Source organism: Salvia miltiorrhiza, chromosome 6 (genome assembly GCF_028751815.1).
Source record: "Salvia miltiorrhiza cultivar Shanhuang (shh) chromosome 6, IMPLAD_Smil_shh, whole genome shotgun sequence".
In the NCBI taxonomy this organism is placed as follows: Eukaryota; Viridiplantae; Streptophyta; class Magnoliopsida; order Lamiales; family Lamiaceae; genus Salvia; species Salvia miltiorrhiza.
The window spans coordinates 5,487,816-5,500,598 of record NC_080392.1 but is presented as its reverse complement, the minus strand read 5'-3'; the positions used below and the strand labels follow the sequence as shown (position 1 = coordinate 5,500,598).

Sequence of the window (12,783 nt, the reverse complement as noted above, 5' to 3'; positions counted from 1 at the left end):
ATTATTTGCAAAGTGATCTAATATTTTAATATAACTTAAGTAATTTGTATAAAAAATATAACACGTGTCTATATATAGGTAAAATATAACTTATATAGGGAGTTTATATAATGATACAAATTAAATTAGATTTATCATATAAAATAAGTTGTCTATGAATTCGCTATGTAAATTATGAATTTGCTATGAGAATGCTTAATTAAACGATCAACCTATGATATTCAAACTCTAGACCAAAAATTTATTTAATGAAGCTATAATTCCATCAAAGATCTTCACAATTTAAGGGATAAAAATAGTTATTATTAAGCATATTGATCCTTGACAGATCATATCTCAACACATTATTTTTAAAATATTAATAGACACGTAAAGATATCCAGACTTAATTTAATACTTATAAAAAATAATTGTATGAATACACAAAAATACATACATTAATAGAAAATAAAAAAGTTATCATATTTAAAAAGCAATAATAATTTTGAACAAATTCAAACATTTATGATTTTATTAATCTCTTATAATTTTTTATTCAATAAAAGTTAGATATTTAATCATGAATTCAATTTTCACCCATTTAATCATGAATTCAATATCATATATTAAACCTCTTTTCATAAATTTTCATTTAATAGACATATTGCATATTTTATTTAGAACTCATTTACACACAAACAAGAAAATGGTCTATGCAAATAAAAAGAAGAAGAAAATGATAAGTTAATGTGCCTTAATTTTAGTTGGATGAGTGAATTCCTTTTTCCTTTTTTGAAATAAATGTAAATTTAGGTTGAGCATTAGATAGTTGAAGTATTTGTATTATGTGTGTGATTATATAAAATTATTGGTTATTTGGATTATATAATTTAATTGTAAACGTCTAACTATACATTTAATTGTAAACTTTCAATTATATCCTTATCTATACTATATTAAAAAGGGAGTTCTCAATTTCAAATTGATTTCAAATCAATTTAGATGGCAATTTTGTAAATGAATTCAGGGGGTGAAATTAATATTTAAAAAACTGCCAACAATAGGCATATACCATTTCCGTTAACTAACCCACGACTTTAGCATACATTACATTCTCTAATTATCTTCTACTAATATTAGGGCCTGTTTGATGCGGTCTATTAACATGGATAAATTACATTTCTAATGTTTGATGCGATTGTTTATTAATAAGTGAAGCCCGCATTTATTTCGGGGCCCGCCGTTATTTTACTGTAGCAGCAACATTATGGATCCAGCAATGAAGGCGAGATTTTTAATACTGATAGCTACAGTTTCTGGGATTATAATTGAAGAAGTCGAAATTGTCCCTCTTCAGTCTTCACCAAATTGGCGCTTCTTTTCTTCTTCCCATTTTTTGTCTTATGTTTTCAAAGGATATAGATGTAATTTCTAGGTTTAAGTGGAGGGTAAGGTAGTCATTTCACAATATAAGCTACACCATAATGTATTTTAATGGCTGCTATCAAACAATAAATTCCTATTAACTAGAGGTTATTCAGGAGCTATCAAACAATGATAAATTTAATTAATCTAATGAATGTGTATTAGGTATCTATAAGTAATTAATCTCTATATTACCATCAAACAGGCCCTTAGTATTTTATTAGTACATGTTATTTTTGGTTAATGTAATACCATGCAGTAGCTTTTATTTATCATAAATAAATGTAAAAATTAATGATTATCATTTATGTGATGAGATGATATACATATTTATACATAAAAAAAATTAACATTTTAAAAAGAGTAGTGAAGATCTCAAGTGATGAGAACGAAAAAAAAAATGAAATGGAAATATAGAAAACACAATGGAGCTCAAAATAAAATTGTTAAGGCTATAAGAAAGGGAAATTGAAATATATTTTTGTTTCAAAAATAAATCATACTCCATCCGTCCACAAAAAATAGTCAAATTTTGTCATTTTGGGACGCCCGTAAAAATTAATTAGTCTCTTTATCCACTTACAAATACAATTAATTATTATTATTAACAATAATTTGTATGAATTTTTATTATGAATATAAAGATAAACAAATTCATAAAAAAAATTAACACTTACTATTTAAAATTAAAATATAGTGCATGTGTTTGCTCTAAAAAGTTTACTAATTATATGTAGTATTAATTGTTGTTAGTTCAATATTGTACTATATATATATATATGATCTTATAATTGGTTGATTTCATTGAATGAGTAATGCATCTATAATTTCGACAAATACTATATGTAGTCTTCGCCTAAATTAATAGATTATTCATGTATCATTGAATTGAAGAGTATCTATATCTTATATATATAAAAAGTTACGACTTCTTCAAAAATACTAATTGTGATTATTCTGTCAATTTGTAAATATTCGTTTTAAAAAATTAATCTTATGAAATATTAAAGTTTTTATTTTGTTAGTGTACTACTCTATTTTTTTTAGTACAACTATTGTATAAAATTAAACATTTCAAAATTAACTATGTGTATTTAGTAATTTTTCTAATTTAATATTATATACTATATATATATATACATATATATATATATATATATATATTTAATAATAACTATTATTGTGCATCGCACGATGGACAAATCTAGTATATATAGATATAGGAGGAGACTAAAATAAAGAAACACCTCTTAAAATATTAAATAAGATCCATTTTTCATTCTTAAATCATCATGATTTACGATTGATTCATCATATTGTTGGATGAATTTATGGTCCTAAATTTGTATACCACTTGTGCGAGGCACATGGATTATGAATTTAAAATATAATAATATTAAAATTTTCCTTTTAATATTTATGAATTTAAATAATAGTACTAATTAATAGACAACATAAACGTTTATAACATCCTTTTATAATGTGGATGTTTTCTAATTTCCTTTATAACATGATTATAAATATATTATTTATTATATTTGATAGTAATGCTATTTTTTCTATTAATAAATTTTATACATTAAATAAATATTAATGCATAATATAATAATCAAACTATGTGAAAAAGACAAAATAAGAAAAAAAAAAGTTAACAGAAAACTTAACACGTCCAATCTAGAAAAAATATATATAAATAAAAAATAAAAGACATTTAATTGTTTACTTTATATCATTATATTTTATATATTTATTTGTTTCAAATTCAATATATACTATGTTAAATAACTTTTTATGATCTTTAATTTAAGATGCATATATCATCCAATATGAAACCATACAAAAATAGTAAAATTGTATATATATATATATATATATATATATATATATATATTTTGTAAAGAATAAAGAAAATAAAAATATTATCATTAAGAAAAAATAAAATTTAAAAATCATAAAATTATCCTACTTCATTTCATGCATGAATGGAAATTTTCTTTTGATAGAGTACCCCTAAAATGCGGCTCCAAATTTTAGGGATAATATCATTACGCAAGATATAAATTGTTTAATATGTTAATAAAGTTTTAAATTATATAAATTAAAGGTAATTTCATGAGACCTTCCATCAAGATGTATAATTCATTTTTTATCTAAAATATAGTTTAATGAAAATAGAAAAAATGTGCTTTATCTATAAAATGAGAATAAAAAGGAAGAACAATAATTGTAGACTTGTAGTATATTAAACATTAATTGGGCAGTTTCTTTTTTAATTGATATTCTCGGCAGTTTTTTTTTAAATACAAATAGTGTAGATTATGCATTTTTCTCAATTCCAAAATTACCCTTCAAATTAAATTTATTGACATTTACTTTTCTTTTTATATATGCTAGTATATATTTTATATTTTCTTCGTCCATAAAAAATAGTCCTCAAAAGAGACGATACAAATTTTAATAAAAATGGTTAGTGTATTGTGAGTAGAGAAATGATCACACTTAAAATAGTAGTATAAATAATGATAATTAATTATATTGTCAGTGAAGAAAAAGATCCATCATGTGATGTAAAGTTTCCAAAAATATAATGAGACTAATTTTTGTGGACGTCCTTAAATTACAAAAATAGACTGTAATTATTAATATAACCTAAAAAAATTAAAATTTAATATCAAATTTATTATTTTCAAACTTATCTAATATTTTAATATAATAACAAAATTAGCAACACAATATTAAATTTTAGCTTTATTACTATAAAATGTAATATAAAAATAAAAAAATATTGAGAATAAAGTACACATTAATGTTATTAATTTTAACAAATATTATTCAATAAATATAATTGTTATTATAGGATTCATGCATGATCTTTTCTATTTTGCTTTGAACTTCATATTCTAACATATTGTGATAAGCTAATAGTTTAATAATTAATAACTAACTATCGTCATTATGAAACCTAATTTCTAGTAAATATTTCCTGTTTTATGATTAACTTATACTTATTAAATATGCTTTTAATTTAAACGAATGTTTTTTTTAATAAAGTTTAACGAATGATTAATCAGTTAAAAAAATGTAACCACTATTACTATTTTGAAATGCATCAATGAACATTTTTTAATTTACAATGTGACACTTTTATAATCTTTTAAATAAATTAACAAAATAATCTATATATCTTTATATTAGTTATATTGGGTTCTATTAAAAATAAATTAATACTATAACATAAATATAAATACATAATTTGAAATTGAAATATTATAATTACAGAAAAAATGGGAGGAAAATAGGAATTTTTTTAGTTTTTAAAAAATATCAAATGGTCAAGAAAGTAAAATAAAAATATTGTTTGAATTATTCTAAAACATTAAATGGTCAAGAATAATTAGTAGAAAAATAGTAAAATATATATGTTTTATATAAAAAATAAAAAATAAAATTTAAAATGTTATAGACGCTTTTTGTAAAAAATACATCCACCCATATTAAAAGATATTTGACTTTAGATTTTGTAAAGATAGTAGCATATATTAGTCAATTTTAATTTCATTATATTTTCCCTATTTTTTTTTTTTGAGGGGGTATTTTCCCTATTTCAAAAGGGAATAATTCACTTTTCTATTATAGAGTAAAATTTAATTACTTGGATGAGAGTAATGAGAAAATGCAAATACCTTTGTATATACATTATTAAGAATTATTTAATAATCAATTATATATTATTAAAATAAGATTTTATTAAAAAGAAAGGAAAAAACAGAAGAACCAAAACCCTTGACGGCACAGAAAGCAGACTAAGGGCCGAGCCTCGTTAAAACCTCAGAGTGAGGAAAAAGAGTACTCGTCTAAGAGAAATAAAAAGTGTAGGAAGCGGAGATGGGAGAATCTCAGAAGCGCCGGCCGCACCATTGCCCCTAGATAAACCCGGCTTCCCAACACAAGAAGAGAACAAGAAGAAAAAACTAAGAAAAAACGAGAAGTAAAGGAAAAAGAGACAGAAGCCGGAGAAAGAGACTCGGCCGGTAAGAAGCCGTCGCCGAAGTCTTTCTCCAGCCGCCAAACAGCAGAGAGGAGGATGCTAAACAGCCGGTGAGACGCCGTCGCTGAAAAGACATCCAGCCCCGAACAACAGCTGCTACCGAAGACAAGAAAAACCGCGCTGCCGAGAGACCAAACGAGAAGGATCGACCCACTGTCGACCCCGAGATGAAAACAAAACCAGTACGGACGCTCCAAAAGGAGCAGAGCACAGCACTTCAACGACCAAAACTTGCTGACTCCAGAACCCCGAACCCGGTAAGACAGCAATAATCAATTATATATTTAGATGACGTTCTTGAGTTAATGTTTTATAATAATCACATAATTTTATATTATTAATTTTTAATATATAATATAAATAAAATATATATATATATATATATATATACATATATAATTTTTTATGTGTGTGAATCATTTAATTTTATTTTTTATTCTTTACACAAAAAATATACTATTTTACTATTTTTGTGCGAATTGTTTTGACCATTTAATGTTTTAGCACAATTACATAAGTGTTAATATATCAAAGTACCCACTTTCTTATAACAAAAATAAATTTTACCCACTCAAATAAAAACATAAAAAAATACTCACTTTTTGTGTTAAAGGACTAAATTACCCTTCTATATAAATGGGCAAACCCTAATTTCATTTCATTATCTCATTTCTCTCTCTCTCTCTCTACCCGCTCTCTCCTCTCTCTCTCATTCCTCAACGCACTCTCTCTCTCTCTTTCCATCTCTCTCTCTGGCGATTGAGGCGGCGGATCGACTGGAGCACGGCGGTGGCGGCCGAGGGCGGCCATTGAGGCGGCGGATCGACTGGAGCACGGCGGTGGCGGTCGAGGACAGCCATGGCGACATCGGCGTTGCCACCGCGCGTTCCTCTCCTCATCTCCAATCTCGGCGTCTCTCTCTCCTTCTTCCTCTATCTACACGTACCTCCGCCGCCGTCCGCCCCCTCGCCGCGGTCGAGGCTCCGGAGAAGGTCATCGATCAGATCTCGAGCCTCACGATCGCCGACGATCAGAAGCTCGGCGATCAGATCTCGACGCTCACAAGTTCGACGTCTCTGCCGCGTCGTTCGCCCGCGTCGCGGCCGCCGCCGCCTCGCTCTTTGTCTTCTCTCTCTCTCTCTCTCCTGCAACGGCCGACGAGAAACGCATGCTCTGCCGTCGATCTCCCTCTGCCATCAATTTCCAGTTTACTTAACGAATGGGGCGAATGTGTATAATTTCCATGTGACTTATTTTAAAATTGTTGAATTTGAGGGGAGTTTTGGCGAATTTGAGTGAATTTGGTGAATTAGGGGATCAGCGAATTGTTGCAGATTGACTTGATCAACAATTTCTTCGAGTTGATGGATCAGTGAATTAGGGGGGAAAAATTGATTTTTTTTCAATTATATTCGATATTCTTCTATGTTGATTTCAACACGGAAGTTAACTAGGAGATTATTTAGATTATTTGAGGAAAAATTGAATTCAATTTGATTTTAATAAAAAAAATTACAAGTAACGAAGAAATTGATGAAAATCGCGCAATTTTGTACAAATGTTCTTGAATTCACAACCAGGTTTATGAATTCACAACTGAATTATCAACGTTGGTTGTGAATTCACAATTGAAATAGTGTTGGTTGTGAATTCAAGTTTCATTGGTTGTGAATTCACAATTTGAAATAATGTTGATTGTGAATTCAAGTTTTATCGGTTGTGAATTCACAACTCGAAATAATGTTGGTTGTGAATTCACGCGAATTCACAACCAACACTTGTTATTCACAACCAATACTTGAATTTAGTTGTGAATTCGAGTTGAATTCACAACCAGTGAACAGTGTGTATTTGTAAAATTTTATATGTAAGGGTAAAATGGTAAATGTGGGTATTTTTTTAAGTTTTTATATTAGTGGGTAAAATTTATTTTTACTATATAAAAGTGGCTATTTTCAAAATTCACTCATTACATAATGTCTTATCAATAAAATTTTAATTTATAAAATAAATAAAAATATATAATTTTAAAAATTAAAATACTAAAATTGAGAAAAAAAAATAGGAAAATGAAAAGTGTTTGGAATGCAATTGCTCGACCATTTGAACATTTAATACGTGTCCTTGAAAAACCAACTCATGCGATTTTTTAGGTTATAGTTATAATAGCAGTGGTTTTTTATAGTATGTATTTTTTTTTCAATTCCAATTACATCCTTGCAATTAAACTTATTTACATTTACTTTGCTTTTTATATATATATATAAATAAATATTTAAATGGTTATTCGTGTACTACAACAAGCTTACTTATCGATTAATTTTATTGACTTATATATATTAATTCTCATTCTCATGAAATACAACATTCTCTATGAGTCATTTTTCTGTAAATAATATAGTGTTATAATTTATATATAAATTTCTGTCATTATTGTGATGAAATGAAACAAAATCTTCTGGGTTGTCCAGCTTGACCAACGGGCATTTTATATTGTTTTCTAGTGACCATGCAGTCGCGCCTCACCTCCAGTTATTTTAATGGCTCAATTATTAATTTTCTCCTTCCTCAACTCGTGGCGTTGTCTACTTATTCAAAACCACACATCGCTTAAGTTTTTGCAAGATTCACAAGCTGGAGATTCAGCATCTCATCAATGGAGAAACGCGTAGCCATCGTGGGCGCCGGAATCAGCGGCCTCCTCGCCTGCAAATACGCGGCGGCCAGAGGCTTCACTCCGATGGTTTTCGAAGCGCAGGATCACGTGGGCGGGCTGTGGAACCACACCATTGAATCCACGAGGCTCCAGAATGCGAGGGTTACCTTCCAATTCTCTGATTTCCCATGGCCTCGCTCCGTTGAAGATATGTTCCCCACCAACTTCCAAGTCGTCGAATATCTGCAATCATATGCTCAGAACTTTGGGTTGTTACCGTACATGAGATTCAACTCCAAAGTGATGAGCATCGATTACGTGGGAGAATCTGAGGAGGAGATGCGGTCGTGGGAGTTGTGGGGTGCAATGGGAAAGCCTTTTGGATCAAAAGGGAAGTGGATTCTTAAGGTTTTCCACTCAAACCAGAACTTCACTCAGGTATACTGTTTTCTCTCCCTCTTGCTCTTTGAAACGCCGGAAATAAGAATAATGTTTAATAATGGAACCATGCTGTTTTATTGTTGAAATCATTGTGGAATGATTGTATGAAATTTAAAATTTCAGGTTATAATATTGATTATGTTTTTTTTTCGATAATTACTCCTTAATTAATTTTAAATAATAGATCGAGTATTTTTAAAATTTAAGGTATATGTTGATTATGTTATTAATTTTGAAATAATAGAGTATTTTCTTTTTAATTGAGAGATAGGTGTTGAGGTTCGTGGGTACGTATCTCACGTTCAACACTATTTCAAATAGAGCAATTCTACTAATCTACAAAGTTTGTGGTGTCTCCAACCTTAGGGGATGAACCCCATCTTAGAATCTCCACTGCAATTTTCCTACCCGGCCCCATTCTTCTTTCTTTTTCTTCTCTTTCTTCCTACCCCATTTACTCCACCGCCATTCTTCTCTTTCTTCCCCATCCCCACGGCTGACCCTCTCTCTCTCTTTAATTAATAGCACGTGCATAGCACACTGACACACTTTCAATAAATAAAACCTTGACGCCTCGGCTCCAATTTTTGAGCCCAGTACGTACAAGCCACTCAGTGCGGCAACGGGAGCAAGGCTCTAGCGGCGGGGCTCGATGCGGTGTAAAGTGCACGGCTGCGGATGCTCTTATTAACTCATTTCAAAATTAAACCAAACTAATTTGGGTAAAATTGCAAATATTTCTAGTAGATCAAATCTGCCATGTCGGCCAGATTTTTCCTTAATGGACATAGTTTATGTCAGATACTGCCTCGTCATGCTTGAAACAAGATTTAAGAGTTGTTGCGAATTTGTCACGACTTTTAATCTCTTTTCTATTTAAGAGATCAATTTATGGTTGGAAAGTTTTTTTGATTAAGACATCAACAAAGTTAATGTTCGATAGTCCTAATTAGTTGGAAATTAAACACCTTGTCAAATTTGCAAATACCTTTAAATATCGTATTCTATTTTGCTACTGTTATTATTTGAAAAAATGATGTCATTTTATTTCTCGAAAACTACATTTACGTAAAAAGAAAAAAATCGTGCGAACACCGAAATCAGAAAATAAACAAACCGAAAAGTTATTGCAGAGATCAATGTTAAAAGTTCTTTCAAAATTATGAACTAAGCTATAATTTTTATGGCAGTTAGCACTAGATAATAAGCCATTGAATCCTTGGAATAACGAGAAGTGTACAAAATATAAATTCAAAATAAAGCCAATTAAATATTCATCTCTTATTAATATTCTAGCTCTGTTGCGAATCTTAAACGTATGCATTTGATAATAGGAGTATGAAGCTGAATTTGTGATAATATGCATCGGAAGATTCAGTGGGTTGCCAGATATCCCAAAGTTTGCAGCTGGATTCGGCCCAGAAATATTCTCAGGCAAAGTGTTACATTCCATGGATTTCTCCGACATGGACAATGCAGCCGCCGCCGACTTCATCAAAGGGAAAAGAGTCGCCATCATAGGCTCCGGCAAAACCGCAGTCGACACTGCATTCGAATGCGCCAATGCAAACGGTAACACTTCTCATACTCAATTGATCATTTCAACTCCATTTTTTCACCACCACATTACAGGAACCGACTATCCCTGCACGATGATCCAACGAACGCCTCACTGGGCCCTTCCCAACGCGTTCCCGTGGGGCGTCCACTTCGGTTACTTCTGCGCTACCCGATTCTCCGAGCTCATGGTTCACAAACCAGGCGAAGGACTGCTCTTCAGCGTCCTAGCCACCTTGCTAAAACCTCTGGTAATTAATTTCATCTCCATTTTCAACTCTGCACATCACATTCATATTTGTATTTATAGTATAAAGTTTTCCACATTGCAGCGATGGGCGATGAGCAAGTTCGTGGAGAGCTACATCAGATGGAAACTTCCCTTGAAAAAGTATGGAATGATTCCCCCAGAGAGCTTCCTTCAAGAAGTCTCCTCTTGCCAGATATACATGCTTCCTCAGACATTCTACGACAAGGTCGAAAACGGCAGCATTGTTCTGAAAAAGTCACAGAATCTCAGCTTCTGCAAAGACGGCCTCATCATCGATGGCCAAGATGCTAATAATCCCATTAAAGCAGATGTAGTCATCTTTGCAACGGGATACAAAGGCGACGAGAAGCTCAAGAACATCTTCGCGTCTCCAACTTTCCAGAGCTACATTCTTGGAACTCCAGCCTCCACCATCCCTCTCTACAGGTAAAATTTTACAACAAGGAAAAGGTAGGGAGGGTGCTGGTGCTCCCCCCAGCACCCCCTACCAAATAGTTTTGAAATGTAGGCGATTTTCTGAGTGATATTTGGCGGCACTGCAGACAGATAATCCATCCGAGAATCCCAGGGCTGGCTGCGATAGGCTACTCTGAGTCGGCGTCGAATCTGTACACATTCGAGATGAGGTGCAAATGGTTGGCACACTTTCTTGATGAGGCGTTGCAGCTGCCGAGCATCAAGGAGATGGAGAAGGAGGTGGAGATGTGGGAGAGATACATGAAGAGATACTCAGCCAATGGCAAATATAGGAGAGGTTGCATTGCAGGATTGCATATCTGGTATAATGATCAACTTTGCAGAGACATTGGAGTTAATCCCCGAAGAAAGAAGGGCTTTTTCGCGGACATGTTTCAGCCTTACGGTTTGCCGGATTACAATGGAATTACTCCCAACGATTCTTGATTATTGCTGCTTAATTAATTAAGTTGTGCACCAAATTATATGTGCAGTATCAGAAAATGGTTCCAAAATTTATTTTATGGGATGGAATTCGATGATGAATGAAAAAAGAAAAGAATAAAACATTCTTGAAGCTATGAAGCTATGATTGTTTGATCAAATACTGTCAGATTGTTTATGGAATTAAAACATGTCTATGTATTGGTTATTTGCACTTTAACGATTTATTTTTAAGAATATGTTGCTCCCTAGCTATCAGATTATTAGGATGCGATGCTGAGTTAATCACATTTAATTTGCATGTTCGTGGCAATTGAAGATTTCACTCGTCATTAAAAAGAAAAGTAATAGAAGATGAACTAAAAAAGAAGTTCAGCTCCAACAACGGGCTTCGGGCCAGGCCCAATTTTTACTGTCGAAACTACCCCTGATCTTGTAGGCCCAAAATGCTGCCGGGAACTTAACAACTTAGGTCGCCGCCGCCGGCAATGGCAACGAAAGGACAGCGCGGCGGCGGCGATGGCGGAGGCGTCTTGTTACTCGCTTATTTACCGATAATTGGATTCTAAATTTTCTCAGTTGACTGACTTCTCCTGATTTCTTTAAGTATGTTTTGTCTTTCGCTTGTTTCTTGTATTCATAATGAATAAATGCAAGATTTAATGTAATTAATTGGTTACAAATCTTTTGTTTATGCTATGCTATTTGGATTGCGAGTTGCAAAAAAACGGATGGTCTTGAGAGAGATCTCACATGCAGCTTAGTTCGTCCTTATATTGTTCATTGCAGGATCTAGTTAATGATTCTGATACCATGTTAGAAATGGATATTTGGCACATTCTTCCCTTAAAAGGCCTTATAAGGAAGAGGGTTGCCTCACCATATAAAGTGGCTCATGCCACCATCTCCAATCCAATGTGGGACACTTCAATAAAATCAGCACCTGCTATAAACTTCATTTGTTGATCATCATCTTCCTAAAAATCTCTACCATGTCTTGCTTCACGGGCTCGTGTTTGACGTTGAGTAGTGAGAGGCTGATGCTGCTGGTTTCAGAAAATAGACGAGACTGATGTGTGTAAACGTTTAGAATCTCATCGATACATTTCATTCAGACTCGGAATCAAGAAACACGGTTACATGCAGACATCATTGCAGGTTCAACTTGCTCTTTTTTTTGTGATTGATGTGTTAGTAAAAAATGGAGGTAGGTAGCCACCTACCACCTCCACCATTTGCCACCTACCACCATGAGTGCCACCTACCACCATGAATTTGCCTATAAATACCTTCTTCCACAACATTGCAAAGACACACCAAACACATCTATCAAAGCAGATAGCTAGAGAGATAGAGAGATAGAGAGAAAATCTTGTGAGAGAAAACTTCAGTGTGAAAGTTATACACGAGTGATAAAAGTGAGTTGAGAGATAGCCTCTGCGTAGGCAAGATACAAAATACAGTGTGGTATTGTTGTACTCCTCATTTTGTGAGATTCTCTAATAT

The 12,783-nt window shown here is 32.2% G+C and overlaps 1 protein-coding gene across 1 annotated transcript; it reads left to right on the top strand.

Annotated features, from left to right (window-relative positions):
• The first annotated feature begins 7,896 nt into the window (after window positions 1-7,896).
• Window positions 7,897-11,438, top strand: LOC130988174 (probable flavin-containing monooxygenase 1). Its single transcript, XM_057911956.1, has 5 exons — window positions 7,897-8,546; window positions 9,884-10,121; window positions 10,182-10,357; window positions 10,439-10,803; window positions 10,920-11,438. The coding sequence occupies exons 1-5, from the start codon at window positions 8,109-8,111 to the stop codon at window positions 11,278-11,280; spliced, it is 1,578 nt and encodes a 525-aa protein (XP_057767939.1). The 5' UTR covers window positions 7,897-8,108; the 3' UTR covers window positions 11,281-11,438.
• Window positions 11,439-12,783: the final 1,345 nt, after the last annotated feature.

Bases quoted from the DNA above. Each gene is read 5' to 3' on its own strand.
- LOC130988174 (XM_057911956.1), top strand. From the start codon at position 8,109: ATGGAGAAACGCGTAGCCATCGTGGGCGCCGGAATCAGCGGCCTCCTC. The intron at 10,122-10,181 runs GTAACACTTCTC...ACCACATTACAG, and splicing joins CGAATGCGCCAATGCAAACG to GAACCGACTATCCCTGCACG. The intron at 10,804-10,919 runs GTAAAATTTTAC...GCGGCACTGCAG, and splicing joins TCCACCATCCCTCTCTACAG to ACAGATAATCCATCCGAGAA.